Source organism: Phaethon aethereus (genome assembly GCF_964289735.1).
Source record: "Phaethon aethereus genome assembly, chromosome: 8".
Classification (NCBI taxonomy): domain Eukaryota; kingdom Metazoa; phylum Chordata; class Aves; order Phaethontiformes; family Phaethontidae; genus Phaethon; species Phaethon aethereus.
The window spans coordinates 3,699,216-3,723,676 of NC_138584.1; the positions used below are offsets into that span (position 1 = coordinate 3,699,216).

Genomic DNA, 24,461 nt, shown 5'->3' on the forward strand with positions numbered 1-24,461 from the left:
CGGAAGATCTCTGGCCACAGAGCACGGGCTTCCCCACGAGGTATCTTTCCTCTGAGAAATACAGAGTTAATGGTAAGAAATAACATGGCTCTACTGCTTCTTCCTCTTATTTCTCCATGTCATATAAAACCGAGAGCACAATTATATCATGTTTCTGTTCTATGAGAAAAGAGGGCAAATGCAATTATATTGGAATTATCCCAGACAAGAGAAAACCTGAACTACTAGAACTACGTGTTTCACAACAGGACCACAAAGCCAACCTCTTTTCCAGATACCATTAATCATATCTAAGAGACAAGTAGCCAGAGCAACTGAAAGCAGTGGAAATTTTTAAGGCAGGAGAGTGAATTCACATTTATACAGGATCTGTTAAAACACGTATACCTGACAAATTTCTTTGTTGACAACTTCATTGTTGAGCTTTCCATAAATAAGTAGTGGGGTAACATGTATCAAATTCAGACCTTTTAAGGTATCTTATGAGGGCCAAAAGATCAAAATCAGTGGTATGGACTATATTCATGAATATTACATCAGAGAAACTCATCAAAAGTTGTGTTACCACAGGAATAGGAGCACAGACTCCATCCATTTGTCAGTCTGGGGCTGTGCAAAGGCGCTACCTGACGATTACATGCCAAGAGGGAAGACTGCATTGATGCAGCAGGAAGCAACTAGGCAGGAGATATGTGATAAACTATGCGTATGTCAGTCGGGAAACAATTCAATTAAGAAAAAAAAAAGTAAACCAAACATGCTCCTAGAAAATGATATTTCACTTGCACGCTCACCTCCAGGCGTAACTGGAAATTGATGCATTTTGCCCAAAGCCTGAGTGACGCTAACATCAGCATTACTTTCACCCCTTTTCTTTCCATCTCATAATCAAGCTCCTTTGGGTCCATGAAAAGGCAGTTGAGGGATTAATCCAAACATGATTTATACTGGTGAAATTATCTTCCTCATCCCCCGTATAAATTCTTAATCTATTTTGCAGGAAGGGTACTGCTTTAGCTCATATTTTATGACTGGACTGACTGAGATAGGGGAAGGTCAAATGGTTTGGCCAAAGCTGGAAGAGACCCTAGTGCTCATTTTGGATGGGAGTGTGGGAACACACTGGCTGCCTATTATTGCCTCTACCCACTACATAATACTGCTGCCTTGGTGCTTGTGACCAAGTTTTAACGACCAGCTGTTCTTTGATGAGTTCTCATGGCAAAGTGGGAAAAAAACATTGATAGCTCTCTGTTAAACCAGCCAGGAAAGAATCGGAGAACTGAGCTCCCATGTTGAGTCTCAGGGGGCAAGAGGAACAGCCCAAATCAGAGCTTGTAGCTTTCGGACCTTGCTAAGTGCTAAAAAAAATAAAATTAATAAGCGATAACATTTTGTTTCTAACTACAGCCTTTGAGAATCCTGTATCATTTACAGACATTAATTAAGCTCTACATTTCTTCTGCAGTCAAGCGAGCATAATTCATTGTGTTTTCAGAGGCAGCTATTGAAATGCTCACAGCCAAGGAGCTTTTACCAATCGATCTCTGGTGGTTAAACAAAACAGTTTCCGCATGGATGACAGAAGGCAAAGCAACCCCACTGTCTAACCACTCCATTCAGACCATGGAGGACAGGAAGGCGTTCAGTATGTTAACGGCACATTTCTGGACCGGGATATTTGAACCATTTTAAGCCAGACTTGAACCCCCTGCCCCATCCCAACACACAGGCCATCAGAAAAGCATGGAGGTAAGCAGTGGGAAGGGCAGGGCCAATATTGTAGAATAGAATGTGACTGGAATCAACAATCTGCCTGAACCTCAGGAATGAAAAAACTGCAGCGTATTTCTCAGTCTTGACTGGACTGTGCATCTCATGATAGAAAAATTCAACATTTTTCCTCCATCTCAAAACAAAAAGGAAATTAAAGGTGGCTTCATCAATTACACTTTGAGAAATCAGTGCACTGATAAAAAAAATTAAGGTTTTCTTAACTGGTGGAAGCTGAGAAGACTTAAAAAAAATTCATCACTAATGTTGACAAGAATCAAGCATACTGTAATCAAATATAACTGCGTGGCTACTTTTTACTGCCACGATGCATGCAAACCACAGATCATACAGATGTCAAAGTACAAATGTTGATGACCTAAGGCACATTTTACACCCAATGCCTAAAGATAAAACACAGTTTCATATAATGCTAGGAGGATAACCAAACCACTCTTTTCCCCATTTAACCTGCATTTCAGAACAGCTTTGCTATTTTTCTTGCAAATTAGGATGACTTCAGAATTTAAATTTCTCTCTAAAAGCAACACTGTAAATCATAAGGGCACTAATGGAAAAGATACATGCATACACACGTTGCCCGAGACAACCTCATCTTTGGTCTGCAGACACTGTCGTAATGCACAATAAAATCAGTCATAAGCAATAATCATTTACTGCTATAAGTAAGGCAGGGAAAACGAACACTCCTGGTTTGTTTAATCAACGCGTTGGCCTAAATGTGTTCATCTCGTGTTTAATTCTGAGACAATTTCCCTGATGGAAAGATCTCTCGGTTATGTTATTGGATTTGTTATGAGACAGTTGATATTTCGCCTTTACACAAGCTTGTTTAAGCAAACAGTGCTGTGACTTTTCAAAGGAAACAACAGGTATGCTGCCCACATCCTCCCCCAGTACTGAGTCCTGACTAGGGCTCGCCGTACAGTGCAAAACCACACTTACATCCTGAGTACTGTTTTGGATTCGGAGGAATTCTGGCTTCCAACTTCTTCACAGCTTGAGGTCTCCAGGTTTCCATACCTGAAAAATGAGATGGGTGTTTAGAGGAACTTCTACTGAATAAAAACAAAATCCCAAATAGCATAATTCATATGCAATTGTCATAAACAACTAAAAAGTGTTTCTAGCTCAAACTACAAATATGGAATCTAACAGTTGGGCAAAATTAAGAAGCCTGAAGATTATTTCAGTTAGGAGAGAAAAAAAAAAAAAAATCCTAAAGAGACAGACAGGCTGTAACACAACCACTTTCGCCAATATGGTTTCTGCTTCTCTAGTATTCGTCATTCCTTCTAACTCCAAGTGTGATTTCACACAAAGTTTTCTAGGTGGCAAGTGCTCACTTGTGCCAAAACTACTGACACAGTTGTCACGAGTGGGAATGGTCCGTGGCACTTTGAAAATGCCACAGGGAAAGAGGAAACCATGGGCACAACTCCAACAGCACAAAGCAAAATCTCTTACCTACATCGGCAGCACATGTGCCTTGAAGGCAGGATTATGCCCTTAATTTCAAAGGGAGTGCCTACTGTTTCAGATACACAGCTCCATAAAGAATTTCACAGTTCCTTACAGCCAGCTTTAATGAAGGCAGACAATTACTCACAGTCCAGAACAAGGCAAGCTGATTTTACACATTCTGTGCTCAACTAATTGTGTCAGGCACCTGCAATAAATCTGAATAGTTAGGGGAACAAGTGTGTCTTTACATGTTTGTGCTACAACATCCTAGTAACATCAGATAGAGAAATTATAGTGGGCCATCGGTTTTTGTCCAGAAGGTTCGTATCAGAACCATAACAAATTCATCCAAAACATTTCAAAGGATAAAAAAAAGAGGTGGTAGTTTTATGCTCCTCTAAAGTATCAGTGTAAGGCTTCATATGTAAGAATCCCAGATCTGTATGTAAAGTCAACTAGTATAACTGAATTCAAGCTCACTCTCACCAGCAGATCTGCTAGATTGTAAATAACAGGTTTTAGTACCACCCTCAGATTGGTGTTCTGCCCTACCATGGCTCACAATCTCAGAACTCTGCAATAGTTTAAAATAAGAACTTAAGTTTCAACAATCTAACGACAAGGGCTTAACGTTGGACAATTCCACCGCGGATGGGGAAGCTGAGGCAGAGAGAGATCGAGAGTTTGCATGCATTACAGTGCACTGCAAAGTAAACCCAAACTAATAAAGGCAAACAAGTAATCCCTCTGATAGGAGCAGCATGGCCACAGTCGTAAGGTCAGCTTGGGCTTGCTTAGCCTTGAGAGTACGGCGCTAAGACCACTTGCATTATCTGAAACGGCTCATTTAAAACCAGATCTTGAATCTCCAACTACATTGCAGCTAGACATAACAAAAAATTTTTTGCTCCAGTTGTTACCGCATATCTGTGACAAAGCTGAGAACAAAATCATGACTGCTTGACCCCAGAAGCATACTCTGACCAATACGCTGTCTCTCGTTCAACCTAAGTTCCCATTTCATTGGTGAAGACTTCAGAAATCTCAGCATTTTATCTGTCCAGAAAAAAAAGGCATAACACATGCATGAAAACTTGCAAACATGTTTTAAAAGGCCCAAATTCTTCTCAGTTATCCTGAAACAGTCCTGCTGGTCCTGTAAGACAGCAGAAGTATGAGAGTAGGTTTCAAGGACTTAAAACAGAAAGGGTCCTTAGAAGTACATACAGGATAACCCATTTTGCTGTTGTGATTTCACAGAGCTAATCCACACATCTAAAGAAAAATATACTTAGCTAAACTGACAATGGGGTAAGAATCCACTTCTAAACAAGCTGAATAACACCTTGATCCCTCGGTGGTCACAGTGAATCACAACCAGAGCATTCCCAGAGGAACCACTGCTTGGTACAAGAATGGTTGTCAATCTTGTTCTGAAATTTTTTGCTGCATCAGTCGCCACTGTGCTTTATCCTATATTCTCCCAAGCAATTTCACACCCTGCCTGTGCTTTTTTTTATTGGGATCAGCACTACTGAAGCTGTAAAATTGAACAGATACCTTCTTTCCGACTCTCAGCTATGCCTGAATCCACCACTTAATCCTACCTGGCCTCTCAGCTCTCAGTCATACCCTAAACGCTCATTACTAGCGTTTGCAATTCAAAGTGAATGCAATTAACTCTTTGAGATACTTCCCACTGCTTTACTGCAAGGACAGAATACATCGCAGGAACCTTAAGAACAATACTTCCAACACTTTGCTAAGCTGAAGTATAAAGTTTAACCTATTTTTATTAGGTTTAACTCTATTGGTTTCAGTATCTGCTCTTGCAGACCTGTAGATTGTCCTGCATTTCCAAATATTGTAACACTGGGTAACTACCATCTTCCCAAGAAGATACAAAAAGAGCACAAGGGGGATATTTAGCGAACTCTGCTGACGCCTTCTCAGTGGAGATCGCCCAGGACAGAATAGAGACATGCTGCTGATATAATGTACGTTACACGCTGTGACGGCTGCTCCTGTCCTGTTGCTAAAGGGAGAGGATTTCACTCTCCACTGCCATCTGCTAAGTAAGGTGACTAAAATGCATCTTAGCCAATAGACAAAAGACATTTTTCCCCCTGCTGGGAGAAATATGCAAAGAAAGCTTCAGGTTTTGAATAACAAATTTGTATATTAATTTTTCCAAATTTCCCATTAATTCTTACAGCAAAATTTGCAGAGATGACTCACACTGTCATTGTCCTAGTATTGTATGAAATATAAAATATGTATTTGCAGAACATTAGGAATTTGCTTTTAAATCCCACTAGAGAGATACATGTTGATTTTTATGATATAAATCCATAAAAGAGTAATAAAGAGCAGGCAATTTTCTGTACAAAACTGGAGAAGTAGGTAACACTTCGTTATATTGCCAGATGTAAACCTCTGCCTATCTCTCAACGCAAGAGCTCTGCGTGAACAACAGGTCATTAAATATGGGTTAAGAGGAGTTAACGATACATCTGATGTAAAGAACAGCGTTTCTGCAGACTTCCACTGCTCTGTTCTCACCAGCTCCTGGACAAAGAGCCATTCACTACCCAGCCTTGTATGAATGCTTTGCATACAACAAGAGACATGAGAAACAAAAGGATCCTGTAACCCACAGAACTTTTCAGCCTTGCTTGGCGTTTGGAAAGTTATAGACTCTGCTCAAAGGGACTGACTAAGCAAATGAGACCAGAATGTAATGGGTAGTACTGAATATTTAAATACTGAAAAATAGAGTAGACAATGCACCCCTGCGTCTCTGTTAAGAAGAGAAGGAAAGTATTCTTTGAGTAACTCAGAAATAATAAGGAAAGGTGGCTCTCTGCAAAAGCCCCAAAGAAAGCCCTAGATAAGGGTTGCAAGCATCCAAACAAGCAACGTGGAAGCACAGATACTCAGCAAGAATCATAAGGTGTTTTGAATTGTACACACATAGAATCATGGAAATGAATTTCGCTCATTCTAATTTAGCTCCTTTAGCTGAGTAGACAAATCACCTGGTATATGGGAAAACAACAGAGGAAGGAATAGGTGCTGCAGCCGTAACAGTGAACCAAATACCATTAACCCTCCCGAGCCATCCTCCAGTAGGAGGAATGAACTGAAAATGTAAGACTTGTTATTTGCTGTCGTTATCCAGCTCTAGCTCTCCCATCAAACACAGTGTCAAGTCCCTTCTCTGTAAAATCGTTGAGACAGGGACCGGTTGCTACTTTATACGTGACTGTGCCAAGCACAGCGTGGCCCTGCTTTTAAGTGCCGCTGCAAGGAACACGATTACCATGACAAATTAAAATACATAAGAGAGGAACTTGGCCTGCTTCTGCTCTCATCTGGACAGCAAAACGTCTTTGGCTTCCGTCACACTTGTGAGCTGCTAATTCCACAGCGCACCCAGAGACTCTGGGGATACCAAAGAACCTCTGCGGAGGCATCACGCTGTACTCCCATACCCAGGGGCAGGGTGCTCTCCTTTTCCTCTCTCCAGGAACTTCCATCGAGTGTTTTCACATCAAAATGCCAACAAGATTTTTTTTTTTTTTCCTTTTAAATCTCCCTACCCACTTCTACCAAACAAAGAGAAAATATCAGAACCTAGAGTGTTAAAGACTTGGCAAGTTTTCAAAGCTGTCTGCTGCATTTAGATGCCAAACTTCCATGAATACTAGAGGGATGCGGATGTCCAATTACTCTTAAATAGCTTTGAAAATACAAGTCATCCCCCTCACTTTTCAACATACCAGCTTATGCCCAAGATTTTGTTTAGTTTGACTTCTATTCTGTGTTAAAAGAAAACCTTTATAGGCTGAACCCAGCCAAAAGAATGAATAGGACTCCAGTTTCAAATTTAATAAAAAGCAAAAGCTTAATTTGAAGTCTAGAGGAAAGAAAAAAAACCACACAAAAAACACAACCCACACACAAAAATCTCCAACAGATTTATTTGCTATCTCCAAGAAGTGTTAAAAACAGAAGTTATCAAAGGGCCCAATTTAAAGTCCATTACGCTAAGTAGCATAGCACTATAAATCCAGTAAGGATTTTCTGACTGAAACATGGTGAACTCCATCTCTCTTAAAATATTCTGAACCGCACATTAACAATTTAAACCTTTTCATACGCCTTGCTCGATACTTTGTGTGAGTCCACTCACTGCACTGGATGAAGTAGGGCAGAAACCACCTTCAGCAACACCTCTTAGGAGCTACCGATGGCAGCAGAGCCTCACACGCTCGCAGGGCAGACCACAGCTTAACAGAGTAAGGCCCAAGTTGAGGAGAAAGATTTTTGCCGAGAAGATTTCACAAAACCTCACCGCAATGAGAACCAATTTAACAAAAACACTCGTTATTCTGAATTAGTCACACCTATAAAAAGCTCCTTTTTTTTTTTCCTGCCCTAACACTTCAGTTTCTTTTAAGTACAGCATCTGCTTTTTTATTTGCCTCTGTCACTCAGGGGAAAGCATCTCCCCTTTTTTTGACAGAATAATTGTTTCATGCCCCAAATTCCCAAAGCTTGCACTTGCTTGAACAGGATCCTCTGCAGACCTCATCAAATGACCAACAGTCATCCCTGCCACACTTAGGGTACAATACGTCCAGATTTCAAGGAACACTTTCCCAAGAGTCGCAGGACTCTCTTGGTCTGATCTGAATTCGTGTCTAACGCATACATCAGACAATTCTGCAGCATTCTGAGTGGTGTATCCACAGCAAATCCAACAGAAACTGAATGCACTGGAATTGAGGGCAACCCAGCTTCCACACATATATATTTTGGAGGAAGTTTGTGTCCTACAACTGGGACACAAAAAAATGCGTCCTACAACTGGCAGATGCTGTTCCTTCCTACTCTATGTCAAGGAGCTGCTCCCCTGTAAAAAGATGGACGGGCCTGTTTTGATCGGGCCACGTCACTGTTCTCCCTTGGACCAACCAACAAGAGCTCAGTGGTGCCATTCACAACTGTTCCCTTACTCCACAATCCTGCCCTATCACCAAGAATAAGAAACAGGACACAAGCTCTTCACATGAAACTAAAGTTGACAACTGATGCCAAAATCTTACTTGCGTTTTTAACAGATTGCCCTTTTCATTACTTTTTTTTTTTACTTCACTGGAAAACAAAATACAAGTAGTTATAAAACACAGATCATGTACCCACACCCACTGTAGTCTCTGTACTGTTATTATTAACAAGTATCACTAACAAGAAAGTTGCAAAAATGCAGGCTCTTTGCTACTTATTCTACGCTAACGGAGAGATGAAAACTAAGCTGGTTAAATTCAATTAGTATCCACTTGCCTCTTATTTTGCCTTATAATGTCTGCTTTTCTTCACGAGTACATATTCCACAGCCGCATGTAAATCATTCTAACTTTTATAGCTTAAATTTCATCTATATTTTGTCCCAAGCCATAAAATTCTAGATTATCCGTGATATTCAAAAAGCCAAGAGAAACATCCATGGATTCTTAAACACTACACTCCTAAGATTTGTGAGAGGGGAAGGAAGTGGTGACCTCCTAGGATTTCCTGTGGATTCTATCATTTATTAGAAAAGCCTGGGGAAAATGTCGACAAGGTCAGGCAGCGTACGTGCCCTTCCTCTGAAGGAGACGTTATAACTTGCTCCGAGGTACACAAACCAGTGAGATCAGAACTGGGCTCAGAAAAGAAAGTTCTGTTCTATGGAGTCTTTTCCCCTGTGCTTTCTTGCCCTCTTCTGACATGTTCATCTTTTTAAAGCAGCGTCAGAGGCAGGGGCAACTTCCTGAGAGTCATGTATGCTCCTGACTTGCTGCTGCTTTAAACAACCTGACTACCCAAACTTACCTGAGACATTGCTATAAATATCATTTAGGCTATTTGTTTGAAGCAAAACTGCAGTATCTAAACCTTATTCTCCTTTCCTACCCTCAAAGCTAGCCATAAGAGGATGTCCCTCCTTAAAGCAGGGCTTCTACCAAGCCAGCACATTACTAAAAACCAACGGGACAAGAACTTGTTCTCTTCCAGACCACAAGGACACAGCAGCGCATGAGTCTGGCCCAAGATCCTTCCCCTCAACAGCAGCCAGCAACGCAGTGAATAACAAACACATCATCTTTAGAAGAGGACACCTATTTCCCTGTTCATTCCTGCTTGAATGCTCAAATGAAATCCACTATAAACTGGCTATGCACACATTTCAAAGCTGAGTTAGTCCTGTCTGCTTGATTTTTATTCCAATCAAGGCTGCTTTTCTCTCCTCTGATACACTCCTGAGAAAATGTAAGAAAGACTCATGAGTCAGACTTGCCACTTTTGTGCTGCAATCTAGTTGTAATATTACAGATGTAATTCCCAGATATGAAAATATTAAGAACTTAATTGCGGAGTTAACTGAGCTAAATTGCACCAGCTGTACAATTTACAGAAACCTTTACTGCATGGAGCTGGCATTTTCACAGGAGCCCAGACAGTTTAGGTGTCTCATGACCAATGATTCTGAGAGAATGAGTAATTACTTTCTTCAGGCTGTTTTTAAAATCCTATCATTAATATATACATTAAAGAAAACAATACAGAAGCAGAAACTAAAGCCCATGATGAACTTCAAAAGGATGTTGAGTTTTGCCCCCTCTCAAATTCTTGATCTTTGAGCATCTGATGTTATAACTTCAATGCTTCACTAATTTTGTACGTTTCTATTTCTAGGTTGCTATGATTCTTTTCACTAGGGGAAAATATGGAAAGAAAACAGAACCATTTATCTAGAGGACTCTACAAACTTCAGTGCAAAAGCAAGATTCCCAAAAGACTTTTTCATCATCCTTATAACAGTGCAGCCTAACAGAGTTTGAATCTTTTAATGGTTAGTGATGAAACACCACAAAACAATCAGAACCATAACAAGGCTAATTGACGGTAGGATGGACTGCTGTTTCAACAGATTATCCCTTTGGCCCCAGCCCCAAGTTTAAAATGCTTCAATCCTCAACTACAAAGAGATTTAGTTATTTCAGTAGTCATCGAAGGGCTGAATTGACAATTCTGGAGAGTGATATCCCCTAGGAAGCGGCAAAGGGGGAAAAGCATGAGCAGGGACACCGCAGCTGAGCATGCCTTCCCATGCCTCAGTTCATCCAGACCTCCAGCAGCACCCACAGCTTGGCTTCTTGGGCAGAACAACCTGGAGCACCCATTGATTCCAGATAGGTGAGGTGACCAAGAGGAAAGGATCCACACACTTGCACATGAAATGATCGCCTGTCCCATACAAGAGTTATACACACAAAGTCCTCTGCACAGCAGCACGCAAGAGGATGAAAGCACCCAACAGCTACAAGAGCCCTTTCCTTGTCTTGCCTGGGAGCTTTGCACCAACCAAAGCCAGCTCACCACCAAGAACCCAAGGCAGCCTCCCAGCACCAAGAACTTTTCCTGCAAAACGTCCCTGTGGTGATCACCCAGCTTAACAGATTTGACAGTAGATTCTAAACTTGCTTGTCAGATACACAGGATCTTTTACAATTATACAAGTTAAATAAGCACAATAAATGACTTGCTTTTTGCACAACAGTCTTCTGTCTCCTGAGGACAGCAAAAAACAACACTACTCCTAAGTATCTGCATCATAGTCTATTATTCTCACTGTTTTTCTTTATCATCCCTTGACAGTAGAGGGTCTTCAGGGTAGGGACTGTTGCAAACAATTCTAGGCATGTTTGTACAGTGATTTGTAAAATGAGGTCACAGTCTCAGGTGGGACATTTATTTGCATTACTGAAGTACCTCAGTAAGAGAGAAATAAGAATGGAAACTACTAAAAATAAAAACTATGTTGAACTGGGTGGGGAACACACATAAAGATGCTTTCTGGGCATTTAAACAGGATATATGAATGTTCTTTAAGACAACATAAGTTGTCTTAAGACAACCTAAGAGCCTTTAATCAAAAAGCGAGCTGTGTATCATGGGGTTTAGAGCCACCTTTGACTGACTGATTCGCATTATTTGAGCCACACACAAGTCCTCATTGATTACAGAAAGAAAATTTCCCCAGATACAGATCAATCAGTACGTAGGAACCTTGAAAGAGCAGTCTGGCTACTATTTTATTTATTCTAACTTCTTCTGTTAAAAATGTATCTTTATAAAAGTAAAATAAAACATACATGAAGCATTATTGGCTGAAAATGACAATGTATATGCATACAGCTATTGGTTTCTCCTATAAATGCGTGGCACTCTGGCAATTTACATGCTTAGAAAGCAAGAGATTCTCATGACACACTGTCACTTGGTAAGTCAGCTCCTCTTTAAAGTTACTATAATCTACACCAACTTGGTGTCCTTTCATATTTTATTCTTCAAAGATATGTATGTCCAAAACACAGAATCCAAAGCCGAGGGTATAGAAAGAATTATCTATTCAAAAGAAGGAATTCCTCAACATTTTTATATTCTCGTATACATGCACTGTCAATTTTTGTTGCTCCTCATGTCCCACGTCAGAATTGGTCTGCTCCCCAGGATGGCTGCTCTTTCCTCATCTGACTTCTTACCTGGCTGTGAAGTCACTGCACTTGAGCAACCACAGCTATTATTACAATCACAGCAGGCCTGGCAGCTAGGCATTTCAACATCGTTATTAATTGAGCCACGTAACATTCCCACAAAGCAAGTAGTATTATACTCCTCCTCAGATACAACAGAAAAGCACAGATAACTTATCCATGCCTTGTTCCTTATCTACCTAGTGGGAAAGCCAAAATTAAAACCCAGGAGTTCTTATGCTACTCTGTTCTAATTACTATATGCCAGAATAACTGTTTCTGCACATTGCTTGATTCTGAAAATGCAATAAATATGACACTCCCAAAATAAGATCACCTCTGACCCAGTCATGTCTCAGTTAGAATTTAGGGTGAGAAAACTAATGTTGCGTGTTCTAAGCATTTACACAGATATAGCAGACATGATTTAACAGTCTTGCCATAAAAGCTATTCTTATAACATTAAGCGGTTCTTGTGCTGTCTGCAAAAATTTATGACCTGTGTTCATGTGAAGTAATAGAAGTTAATTCTTTCTTATGTTTGTACAATCCCTGTTTCAAATCAGCAGCCCCCAAACAGGAGAGTTAGGTCTGAAAATATCAGTATGCAGCAAAACATAGGAGTCTATTCTGGGTATGTCTTTGCAGCCCAGGCATTCTGGTTTGTTTTTTTTTTGCAGGGGGAAAGCTATATGAATTTTCCTGTGTCCATCCCAGTTTGGTTCCTTTGGTCAGACATGGCACACTTTCCCTACCTGGTGACTATGCTTTTATAAGAGTTGGATTGTGGACAACATGCATTTACACATTCTACGTTTATGATGAAATTCTGAATTTTGCAGTATTCTTGACATCTGCCCATCAGGTTGTTAAGTCCATGTCCAGTAAAAGTAATGGAAAAAATTCCTGACAACATCCCCCTATCATGTAAACAACGGCTCAGTTTCCATGATATACTGGCTCTTACCTGTCAAGGAGAAGTTCCAGCACTTCCTTAGTAGAAGTAAAGGCCCTGTATGTTGAGAGAAAGATACTGATGTAGGTAAAATCATTATCCCCAAAAGCTGTCAGAAGGTTCTCCACAAGTTTCTCCAAAGTTCCAGCTTTTATTGTCCTGATCTTGCATGTTTCGTACTGGCTGACAGTATGTTCTGGAGGTAACTGGTCCCCTTCAGCCTACAAAGTTGGGACAAAAACAAAGCACAAAAATCAGACAGGAGCCAGATCCCTGCCACAGCTTTCACAATGAAACACAGATTAAATTCCATCTTTTCACAGGAATAGTCCATCTTTAGTTACTAAATGATTTTGTCACTCTTAGCTCTCCAAACACCAAATGCTGCATCAAATAAAGGAGGTTTTTCTTAAGTTTATCTTTAAGATTTTTTTCTGACACGCTCCACAAAATATTTTATAATCTGACTGCTATCAAGTTATCTTATGATCCCATCATACCTTATTATCCCACAAAGAAAAGCCATTATCCCACAAAGAATAACGTTACTGGAGGGAACAATAGTGGTAATTCAGTGTCTCACTTAACTTCTGAATAAACATGAAAACTGACCACAACTTTAGCATTAGCACTTGCGATTCCCTTGCTGAAAATGCCAACTTTGGGTCGCCACACAGAACCCAAGGTCATGGACACATTTGGATGCGAAACATTTCATGATACTTTTGCAAGGAGGGTGTAAAAGTCATCTTGCAAACATGCCATTATAACATGTCTGTTTTCTCTTACAGTTTCCGTTTGGCACAATATTAGTCAACAAACCTAGGGTTTGGTGTTGGGGATGTGTGTGTGTTTTTAAACAGCATTGGTTTTTAATGTTTACAGCCTGCTTCAAGTCTGAAATAACTAGAAATATTCCCTTGAAGTCTGCCACTATTTAGAGGACAGTTCAGAACATTATTTTTGTGACTAGTTTAAATACTTATTTTGTTAAGTATTGTGTGATAAAAAGCTTTAAAAATGGGCTTATAAATAAAAAACATCACCAAAAGATGATGAAAATACAGAAAATTTCTCTCTACCTTTTGAGTTGGCTGTCTCTGGGAAGGAACATTCAGACCATTAACATAAGAAAGGCTAAACTCTACAGAGGCAGCACGGGGAAGCATACAGACCCCTTCTGCTGCTGCTGTTTAACGGGGACCGAACCGACTGATGTACAGCACCCTCAGTTTAAGGAAAATGTGCTATAATGCACCTGCTCTTTTACCTTGATCGCAATTACATGACATGCATAGTCACTATTTAATCACGATAATCATGTATCACCAGCACTAATAAAACTCCAGCAACAAAAAAGTCATTTTCCTTGAGGAAAAAAAATGGCTGGAGCCCGTTCAAGTGTCTGCAACCATGAGTGAAAAGAAAAACCCTGTCAAAAATCCCCAGACTTCACTATGATTTATGTAAATAAACTATTGGAAGGTCGTCTGAATGAATGAAATATCTTTTTGAAGTATAGATTTACTTTTATTCACATTTATGGAGTTTAGAAAGTATTTTAAGGCAAGCCTTGTACCTAGCTTGGATTAATGGCATTATACAAAGGAAAGATCAGGCCATCACAAAATATTTCAAGACTGTGGGGAAAAAAAAAAAAATCTTAAATCTTTTTAGTTTAGGTTAAATATATCAGTAGAAAAATACTACAGGATATAAACTTGTACTGGGCACGAACACACAACAGTCTAGCTTAGTCTTTACATCAATTCTCCTGCAATCTCAGGGTAAAAGCTCTGGAGTTCAATCCATTCTCACTGTAGCATTATTCCACTGCAGATTTCTTCCCTACCCACACACCCATGGCAAGATTTCAACTGGGACTGCTGTGGTGGTTCTCTTCCAAATCACAACCTTCCCCTCCTGGGTAACAGCTTCTGCTGTATCACCATACCAGACAGTAACAGTATATCATTAGGTAGATTTCCCAGCCTTACAGTAATACGTGATAATTAAACAGCTCTTCTCGGTTTGGAATAGTGAGTCACTATTTATACAGATTGAGAAACTCCCCCAAATAACAATACAATCCGTATTTTGGGTTTCTCCATGGTTCCTTGACAAGACATCTCAAACTCATCCTTGATGAAACACCACCAGGACTGAATATGAAGTTCAGACACATGGCCAGTTTGACCAGCAAGTTTTGTTCCAGAAACTGTCTACTAAGGTATGAGTTAGAAACAGCAATGCTAACAGTATCCCAACACTAACACAACACCTGGCTACTAGCCTTGGGACATGAAGACAGCATGTGAATGACTTACGGTCACTACTGATTCTGGCTTGGTATACTAACAAAACACAAAAAAATTCATCTATTCATAAAATAATTAGGAATCTACTAACCCACCTACTTCCTATTTACATCACTAACCTCCCATTGCTTTTGAATTATTTAATAGATATCCCTTTTTGGTTTAAACAACATAGATGCCTTTAATATTATTCTAAAACTCTGCCTCTCTTGCATGAGGACATCTCATTTCACAGCTTAGCAAGGTCCAACAAACTCTTGTTGTTACATTAAAATACAACCTGCTGTCTGTATTTAAAACAAACAAACAAACAAAACACATGACAGACTAGACCGGGAAAGGAAAAAATAGGAATAATAGCAGCACCCCACAATGTCCCGGACTTTCTAACAAGAAGTGGGCCCAGGCACAGTTTTTTTGGCAGAAAAGTTCCTCTGTGTCTGTAGGAAGCCCTGGAAGAGCCAGGAGCACCTTGTAGGATCAAGACACAAGGGCCTGCCAACAGGCTGTAAAGAGTATAGACACAGCAGGTAAGCAGAGGTCCTATGAAACTCGCAGCCACATCTCAACTGCAAAATGGCACCATTTCATATTGAGTTTAAGCCGCTGAAAGAAACCGTTCCCAGAGGCCCTCTTGTGCCCACCTGCTACAGTAAACGGGGCTCGAAGCGGTCCAGCCAGCGCCGAGCTCTTCACTTCACGCGGTGGGGTCAAGGTTAACCCAGACAAGTTGCCCAACCTTCACCCCACCGCTGCAGGAACACGCGGGCTGACACAGCGGGGGAAAAAAAAGCTTGGGCGCAAGCTGCAAGATAATTTCTGGAAGCACCATAGGTTTACGTCTGGTCAAACACTCTGAGATTACAGAGTGGGTGACTTGATCTCGTGTCATAAGCCCATTAATGCTTTTTATAAATAGACAAGGCGATGCACAGTACCACTGCCCCAAACCCCACTGTTACCCCGCTGCAACCCCACAGGAAATTAATGAGATTACATCAGAATAACTTGCAAAATTTTGTTCCACGGATCTACAGCTGTTTTAAGGGTGTATGTTTTGTTATATATCTGACTTAAAGGTGTATCTGGAATTATATGACACCACCATTACAGAAACCTTAAAATGCTGTGTTGTTACTACTACTATCTATCTCCTCCATTCAAATTTTCCCTAAGCAAAACTTGCTCGGAAAAAAAAAAAAAAAAATTGAATTTTCTTGCTGACTTTTCATCTTACAGTTAAAACATACTTTTGAAAATAACTAGTTACACAATACAGCCACTTTCAAACAGGGAAGAAAGTCTGCACCATTATATTTAACTATTAATTTTCTATCCAGCAGATTGCCCCACTCGCGATGTATTCACTTACAGCCATATTCTACTCAGCGTGTGTAAAAACCTCTCATTCGCTGATGTGACACTGTACCAGACAAGGGCAAAATCTGCTTCCAAGATTGATACATGCACAAAATTTTCCGTTAATTGCAACACTGCAACTTCCCCAAGACATCATGTTGGGAGAATGTTAAAAAAAAAAAAAAAAGGGGCAAAAAAATCCCAACCCAAACCCCTGTAAATCTAAAACGGAGTTTGTCAGCAAAACATTAAACTGCTCGAAATAATTTTAAGAGACTTTCAGGGATTGTTTGTATTTGTATTATTCTAGCAATTCTGCCTGTAAGTTTAAAAGGAAAAAGGACTTGGCAGAGGAGCTCAATAACAGACTCTCAGAATAAGCCATTGTGGGCTGAGTTAGCATGCTAACAGGAAGCTGCTCCGTCTGGATTTAATCAAGAGGCCATCTCTTCACTGACATAACCAGGCTACCCAAAGGCAAAAGAGATCGCATGTTTGCTTTTGTGTTGTCTGCTCAGAGGAATACTGTATCTACTGCTATTAAAAGATGTTCCTAAAGTTTTGACAGGGACACACAGTGATCACCGTTATGTGGTACCAATTAAAGCCACCGGATGTTTTGCACTGTTTTGTGCATCAAAATAACAAAAAGACTCTACAGCTCCTTCCATTTGTCATCTCCAACAACAGCTCCAGCAGCCTAACAAAGGTGCCAGACCCCAACATCTCGAGCCTCAGTAGGATTTTCTTGGTCCTCTACAAGGCTAAAAATAAACAAATATAAAAGGCATTTTATAGTCTGATTTATTTCATGGTTTTTAAACTGTCTCACTTTGATTTTTCAGACGATGGATTGTGGCCTTGATAACCTGCAAGTTTAACTGATGAGAAAATAGGTTCTACCAGAGACGGCATCTTTCGAAAGCAAATATGTAAAAATTGAACTGAGGTATAGTCTTGCAAGTCCTTATTTTTTTAGGCTGTGCAGGTACTGATCTAGTGTAATTTTAACACCTTTACTAATCCTCTGCAATGCTGTACCTTCAGAGGGGCCCACTCTCTTTTAAGGCGATCATCTTACAGCTATACAGTGCAAAACATTACCCACGTACACAGCTCTGCATGGAACGGGAGAGTTCCATGCAGACTAAGAAGCATTCAGGCTAAAATGTTCCTTCAAACACAAGCCAACTCCAAAACCAGCTGCAGATGCCCAGTACTGAAGGGGCTATAGTTCAGTTCCAAGCTGGTTACAATTACAGTCCTGACCTTGCCCTGTACAGGCTGGCTCCTGGACCCACACACAAACTCACTGGCTCGCCGAGGCCCTGTGAAAGCGCAAGATAGCCACACGCACAGTTGCAGGATGAGGAAAAGATACGAGTTGCAGCATAACGTCCAAGACATGTCTTCTCTCTGCTACAGCCACCGGTACAGGGCTTGAGTAAGCAGGTCCTAAGTTACAAGCAGCCTGGGACCAGCATAGCTTGTTACTACACGGGTAAAAGCCACTCTTCTTTATGGATCTGGTGAGACACCACATGCAACCTTCGATACCTCAATCTCTACTTCCTATCAGTCCTTCTCTGCAAGAGCTCATGTCTTGCCATTTTGCCTACCGATGACGGGAAAATAAAGCGAAACCTCCGCGTGCCCCAAAGTCGCCCGGTATTTCACTCAGTTTGGCAGCCAAAATACAGATGGGGGTCCCACAGCCTCCTGGGCCAAAGGTACTGATGCTACCTGTTGACCTTCAATGGAATTATAAATCAGTTATAAACTCCATCTCCTAAATTAATGACACATCCTAGCAAAAGGGAGTAGAGACTCAAGGTAGTCCAATAGTTCAAATTCTGAAAAGTACGAGAATACGCTGCTACCCAAATAACGACATACAGAATTGTAGTCATTATTTCAGAACTATCACCAGAAACAACCACGTTTACCCCAAAAAACACTGGTCTGCATTTTTTTTTCCAATGCAAATCTTATCTGTTGAGATTCTGAAAGCGAGAATTGTGGAATGAAATGAATGTAATTGTTTTTCATTGGGCAGATTGGGAAAAATACCAAAAGAAAACAACTGTGATGAACAATAAGTAAATGAGATATCAAATATTCTTCAGGCTTAGTAATTTAAAATATTACCACTTTACTAAACACTTGTTTTATTTAGAAATTATGCAAAATTGTTTTCAAGAGCACCTAACTAACTAGTGTCTCTCAAACTCCATTTTTACTGATTTTGACAGATTTTTAAATGCTTTTGACTTTTCTTGAAACCTACAGCTTTTCCAGATGGGGAGTTTTCCACTCTACCTACTTTTATTAACCTACTGGACAGACACCCTATGCTGGAATAAAACTGCCTGAAGTGCAGTAACTTCTAAATTAACTAAAAAGAAGGCAATCTAATCAAGAATGACTGTTTCATTTCACTGCTTGCCAAAACGTGAATCAGCTTTAACCTGCTGAAAGTAGGAATAAGATGATTTTTGTGATTTTGCCCTTATTTTTTTGATATTGCTTTCTTACACACAGGCTCTCCAGCATAAGTCTTTAATATCTACATTCATCCTTGGGGGGGTAAGGGAGGAAAGAGGCAAAAAACCCCACACCAAATCATGGAATGATTTAGCTTCAACAGTTCCAGAAATACAAGCATCCATAACATCAGTCTGAGAGAAGAAAAACCTAAAGTATCCTTCATTTAATGTGCAGTCACACATTACTTAAAGAAAGTAGCAAGACAGATGAAACAGAAAAGTTATTTGAAGAACCACCAGATTCCATGGCAAAAACACACACAACTTAATAATATGTCTTCAAGATGCTACATAAGACTCCTAACTCATGTTAGTCAAGTATTTTTGTAAAGAATAACCGCAAAGATATTAACAACATATTTGACATAACATTTCCTTCCAACAAAGATCTTAATGAACCTTAATGAACCTGAGATCGCACCTGCTCCCCTTAAAAGGAAGAAAGCAAGATTGTCCCGTACATATATTGTCAGATAAAACCCACAGCAGCTGACAATCATGCTGAACTGACTCAAACTTGCACACGTTGTGCTTACTCCCCCCATCCACACCACATGACTGTTAATTAAATTTAAAAAAAAAATCAACCCAGTAAAAAGCGGTAATTTTGTGCACTAGCAATACCACGTAATAGTGCACATTAGAAAGAGCAGTGACCAGGTTAAGCTTATCAAATAAGTCACAAGTATTTGAAGTGTCTTTAGGGCAGGCCCCCGGGCGTACACATCCATACTGCCTCTTGCAATCAGTTCTGCAGCGCTGGCAGTGTTTAGGAGCCTTGCATCCCACCACTCTCCTCGCTGTCCTTGTCCTTCGCTCTGCAGAACTGTCAGCCTGGAAAACAGCTTGCATGAGATAAGACCCTGAATTAGAAGCAGAATTTCCACTCTAGGAAACAGTGGCTTGAAACGCAGGATTTGGGCAGCCAGAACTCTTCCAGCCTGTGACTCCAGGCAGCGTAGATGCTCGCCTTTGCAAGGCCACTGCTTTTATTGTACAGCGCACTTGGAAATAAAACGAATACAGAGCTCTCCACAGAGCTCCCTCCACTTCACTAACTCCTGTTCCCTCATTTTGGATGCTGCTGAAAATCAGAATTCTGCATGTTGACTGCCCCAAACTCAGAAGCCAAAATAACTTTATTGGCTCTTTCCTATGATCTGACAGTTCAGGGTATTCCTGGATTTCCAAAGCTCCACCCTTTCCCTTTCCTTTCTTACCACATAAATAACCTTTCTTGGCAGCAACCCAGAGTTTCCAGGACCAATTAATTCCATGATCATTATACAAAAGGCATTCTCATTTTCTTGTATCCTTAGAGCTCACAGCCTGGCTGGTATCAGTCTGAAGAGCTGGCAAACACTAACAAAAGCTGTGGGTCAGATTTAGAGGTTGAAGAAAAGAAAAAAAAAAAAAAAGCCTCTTACACAAATGCTGTTGCTCAGTTAGAACCCTTTTGCCCAGGCACCTTGCAGCTACTTAAAACCACTCTGAAGAAAATAAGAAACAACATGCACACCATGGCGCCGAGCTGTGCATTCTCACACCTTCTGAAGTTATGCAAATTTAGACTCATTTGGATATCAGTGGATTATGGTGGGACTAGCTCTAAATGAATCAAAGCAAGAGTAAAGCCTAATTTACACATCACCTCTCGCTGCATGCATCTAAAGGAGTTTAAGCAAGTGTGTTAAGAAATTGAATCTTCAAAAAGTCTACATTAAAATGGCACTGTCCAACTCTTATAAACCGTGGAACTTATTTAGCCATGTGAACATATAAATTCCTCCTCTGAATTTGGCCCACTTCTAGGAAGCATCTTTACAAAGGAATGTAGTTGTATTATTCAGTGAGAATCAACTCCTCCAAGAGATTCTCTATGCAGCATACAAGCTTTTCAAAGAGACTAAAAATTGGCCAAACAGCTTGGCCCCAAATCTTCATCTCTAGCTATCTTGTATGATTTATGCACTTGCCTTCTCACTGCTTCCTACCTACAAAAATTTCCTTCTCATTCTGACTCTCGCCTACCTTTCTAGAAAGACTTTAAAAAAAAAAAAAAATCAAGACAAGCCCTCCCACCCTCTTCTCTTATCTGACATACAGTCTTCATTGACTTAACTGAACCTGAAACATCTTACTTAAACCCTTTACAACACTACTTAAACCCTTTCCATTTTTGACGCATTTCACGGTTCTGCAGTTCACCACAATCTTGTTCTCTCATAAGCATGCCAGGGACATATTATTTTCATAATATGTCAGTATGTATAAATATTCCTTATGGTGGTTTTGACTGGACATTGATGCTTAGGAAGTTCCTAATTTAAAATAGAAAAGCAAGAAAAAGAAACCAGTAAGTCAGGTATGAGTCTAGTCACGTGCATCTTAAATTGTTTGAGGAATAGCTGTCATCAAATGACATTTACTAGAAATACTCTTCTAACCCAGCAAACAAACATGTCCTATATTTGATATCTTTCCAAAACACTTCTGTGTTAGAGGAGAATTACTTCTGTAAAACTCAGCATCCTCCTCTCTTCAAGGCATAGGAACACCAAAATGTCCAATCACCTACCTGAGCAGTAAATAAATACTCAAAATAATAGACAGCTAAGTGAGTAAGGCACCAGAATGAAGGAAAGGAAACGGGTTTTATTGCCCATTTTGGCAGTAAAATCAGCCCATTTTGTAAAATATTTTGACTTCTGGAGGTGGAGGAAATGTTACATGGTGTTTCCGTGAGGTGCATAGAGTCTCCGTACTTGCATGAAAGTCAGTGATTAACTGTCAAAACTAATAAAAGCTTTTACAGGTATGGATTATAGAGGTTCCCTGAGAGAGGGAAGTAGGCAGCTGGGGTGTTCCCCTGTGCCCCAGAAACAGTAAATAGTAATTACTATTTCTGCTAACAACCCTTGTCTTAACTTCTCTTCCTCCCTCCCCACACTCTCACTGCTTCCAGGCTGTCCTAGAAATTCGTAGGTGCCAAAGCCCACGTACAGTTCCCAGGCTGAGTTCCTTCCTGGGAAGCATAAAGGAGAAAGGAAGGGGTGTTGGGCAGGGAAAGCTAGTACAAAAGGTGGCAGACAGCTCAAATATTCACTTGACTCTGAAACAGCTTTCAGTAATCTTGACTATAGGTTATGACGATAGGTGTGCTGTGCCTTCCACCTGAGGAGTACTTAGAGGTTCAAGCTCACACCACAGCAAATATTATATTTACATACAGAATGCAAGCCTCAGTTATGATTATCTGAAAACACCGCATAATGAAGCAGGATGTTTCTACCGTTCACCACCCCAGAAGTTAATATCATCCATATCTATAAAACATTAGACAAATCAGATTACAAGCCAAATATGTGTTTGTCCACCATTAAGTTTAGCCAGAACTAGCCACCCTTGGCAAGAAGTGCAACTATTTTCTCTGCTCACAGATTTTAATTATTGTCAAAAATTTTAGCTGCCCAAAGCAGAACATCTGTTAACTGAAGATGGTAGGGAGTTTGGCTCTTCAGACGGCAGTCTTGCAGGAAGAAGAGGTCCTCCAAGGTGGCTCAAGAGAGTCTTAGCACTCTGGAAAGTCAAGCCATGGCAATATTAGCCCTGGGTAGGGCCATATGCAAGACCTCTGTATGCCTCTGTTTCTCCAGCTATGGAAGGGCAGATTAACACTGACCTCCTCCATAAAGTACTTTGTAGTCCACAGATGATAGGCACTCTATAAAACCAAGCAGTACAATTTCTACACTGAGTTCACATAACAGATGTGGAAGACTACTAACTTGTTGCAACAAGCAGACGGTGGAAGGTAGGAATGGCAACTGAAAACAAGACAAATCCATGCATTCAGCTCAAAAGGCCAGATGCCAGCTCAGTTCTCCATAAGATCTACTGGGAGCTTGAAGACAAACCGCCCCTTGCTGAAATGCAAACTTCTCCCCAGCTCCTCCCCACCCATGTTACCGTCTTTGGAGGACTCACCTGCCAGTGTCACACAACACCAGTCAGTCTAGATCTTAATATAGGGTTGAGATACCAGTGTTCAACAGAAAGGACTTTCACATGGCCTTAGCTTTCGCACTGCTACCGAGCGATTTGCATAATACGGTCATAAACCAACAACTAAGGGCACAGCAAGCAAGCAGTACAAACCCAGGTATGAACAAGTACTTTGAAAAAAGAATACTGCCAGAAATCATTGTGATATTTTTGTTAAACTACATGACATGCTGATATGCATTGCAAGCAGCCAGGTTGAATACACGTAATAGAATTCACTTATTAATCTGTAAATCTCCTACAGAAGAGCTAACTAAATTGTGAAAACGTGGCATAAATGGCTACAGCCATGTCAACTTCCCAACCTTAAGAGCGTTTCTAACAAACATGAACACACACAGGTAATAACCTACCTTCCTCACTTCAATGAGTTGGGCAGCTTAGGCTAAATTACTGACCTAAAAGCACATATTACTCCCGTTTCGTCCTTCCAGGACTCCTTTTGTATGCAAATATTAAAGAACTTTATACAAGTAAGTTATATGTAAGCTGGGAGAAGTCAGGTTTCCTGATTTGGTGACATGTGACAACACCGTGGCCTCTACACAGAATACTTTCTCCTATTTTAAACTCATCTAGATTTCAAAGGCCTACAACAAAATTTTCAGTTGTCCTCATATTTATAAGCTGCCTGGATGTTAAAGATGACAACAACTCTATGGCTACCCTAAGAAATAGCAGATGAAAGCTATTATACAAATTTTGTTTGTGGAACACTGGTCATCGAAGCCATTTGTCATCCTTCTTTCACAAAAAATGCTAAAACAAAATACGTTGTCATTTTTTAATAAATGCCAAGTACAGCAAAGAGAAGGGATAACTGATATTACCGCTAACACAGGCAGATTTATTGTGGCAAGAGTCACACCATTTTATGAAAATTATAGGTCAACACACAAAAAAAAAAGTGTATTTTGGCCATTCAGAAACGTAAAGGCCATTTTTCACCAGAACCTGTGTTGCTGGTAGTCACAAACTGTGATATTTTTCCTGTGAAAAGTCACACTATTTTTTCCCCTTCCAGGAAAGTAATTTAATTTTCTTGTGGAGCTCATCATCACTTTCTGTTCTATCAGTAGAAACAAAGAACATCCTGTAAGAGACAGCAGGCAACACTGCTGAACTCAAAATGGATTTAAGGATGCCATAAGTAATAATTCTGTTGCATAATAGTAGCAAGAATGCACATTACATAACCCAAAATGGTTTTATTCATCCTGATCGTATTGTTGGCTTTCCTTTCACACTGTAAAGCTTGCTCAAACAGTACACAGAAATTATACTGACTCAGGAAGTCAGTGTAAACTGCTACTGCATTCAGCGTAAACAACGAGGCAAGAGTGATGGATTTAATAGTACAAATAGCTGGAAAATA

The 24,461-nt window shown here is 40.2% G+C and overlaps 1 protein-coding gene across 2 annotated transcripts in view; it reads right to left on the reverse strand.

Moving 5' to 3' along the window:
• Window positions 1–24,461, reverse strand: part of RGL1 (ral guanine nucleotide dissociation stimulator like 1) — a gene marked incomplete at its 5' end in the record, with an annotated part of 79,503 nt that overhangs the window by 37,400 nt on the left and 17,642 nt on the right. For both annotated transcript variants that reach the window (XM_082002902.1, XM_082002901.1), the window contains 2 exons: window positions 2,740–2,817; window positions 12,811–13,019. In XM_082002902.1, coding sequence (XP_081859028.1) covers window positions 2,740–2,817; window positions 12,811–13,019 — 287 coding nt within the window. The remainder of the gene's footprint in view (window positions 1–2,739; window positions 2,818–12,810; window positions 13,020–24,461) is intronic.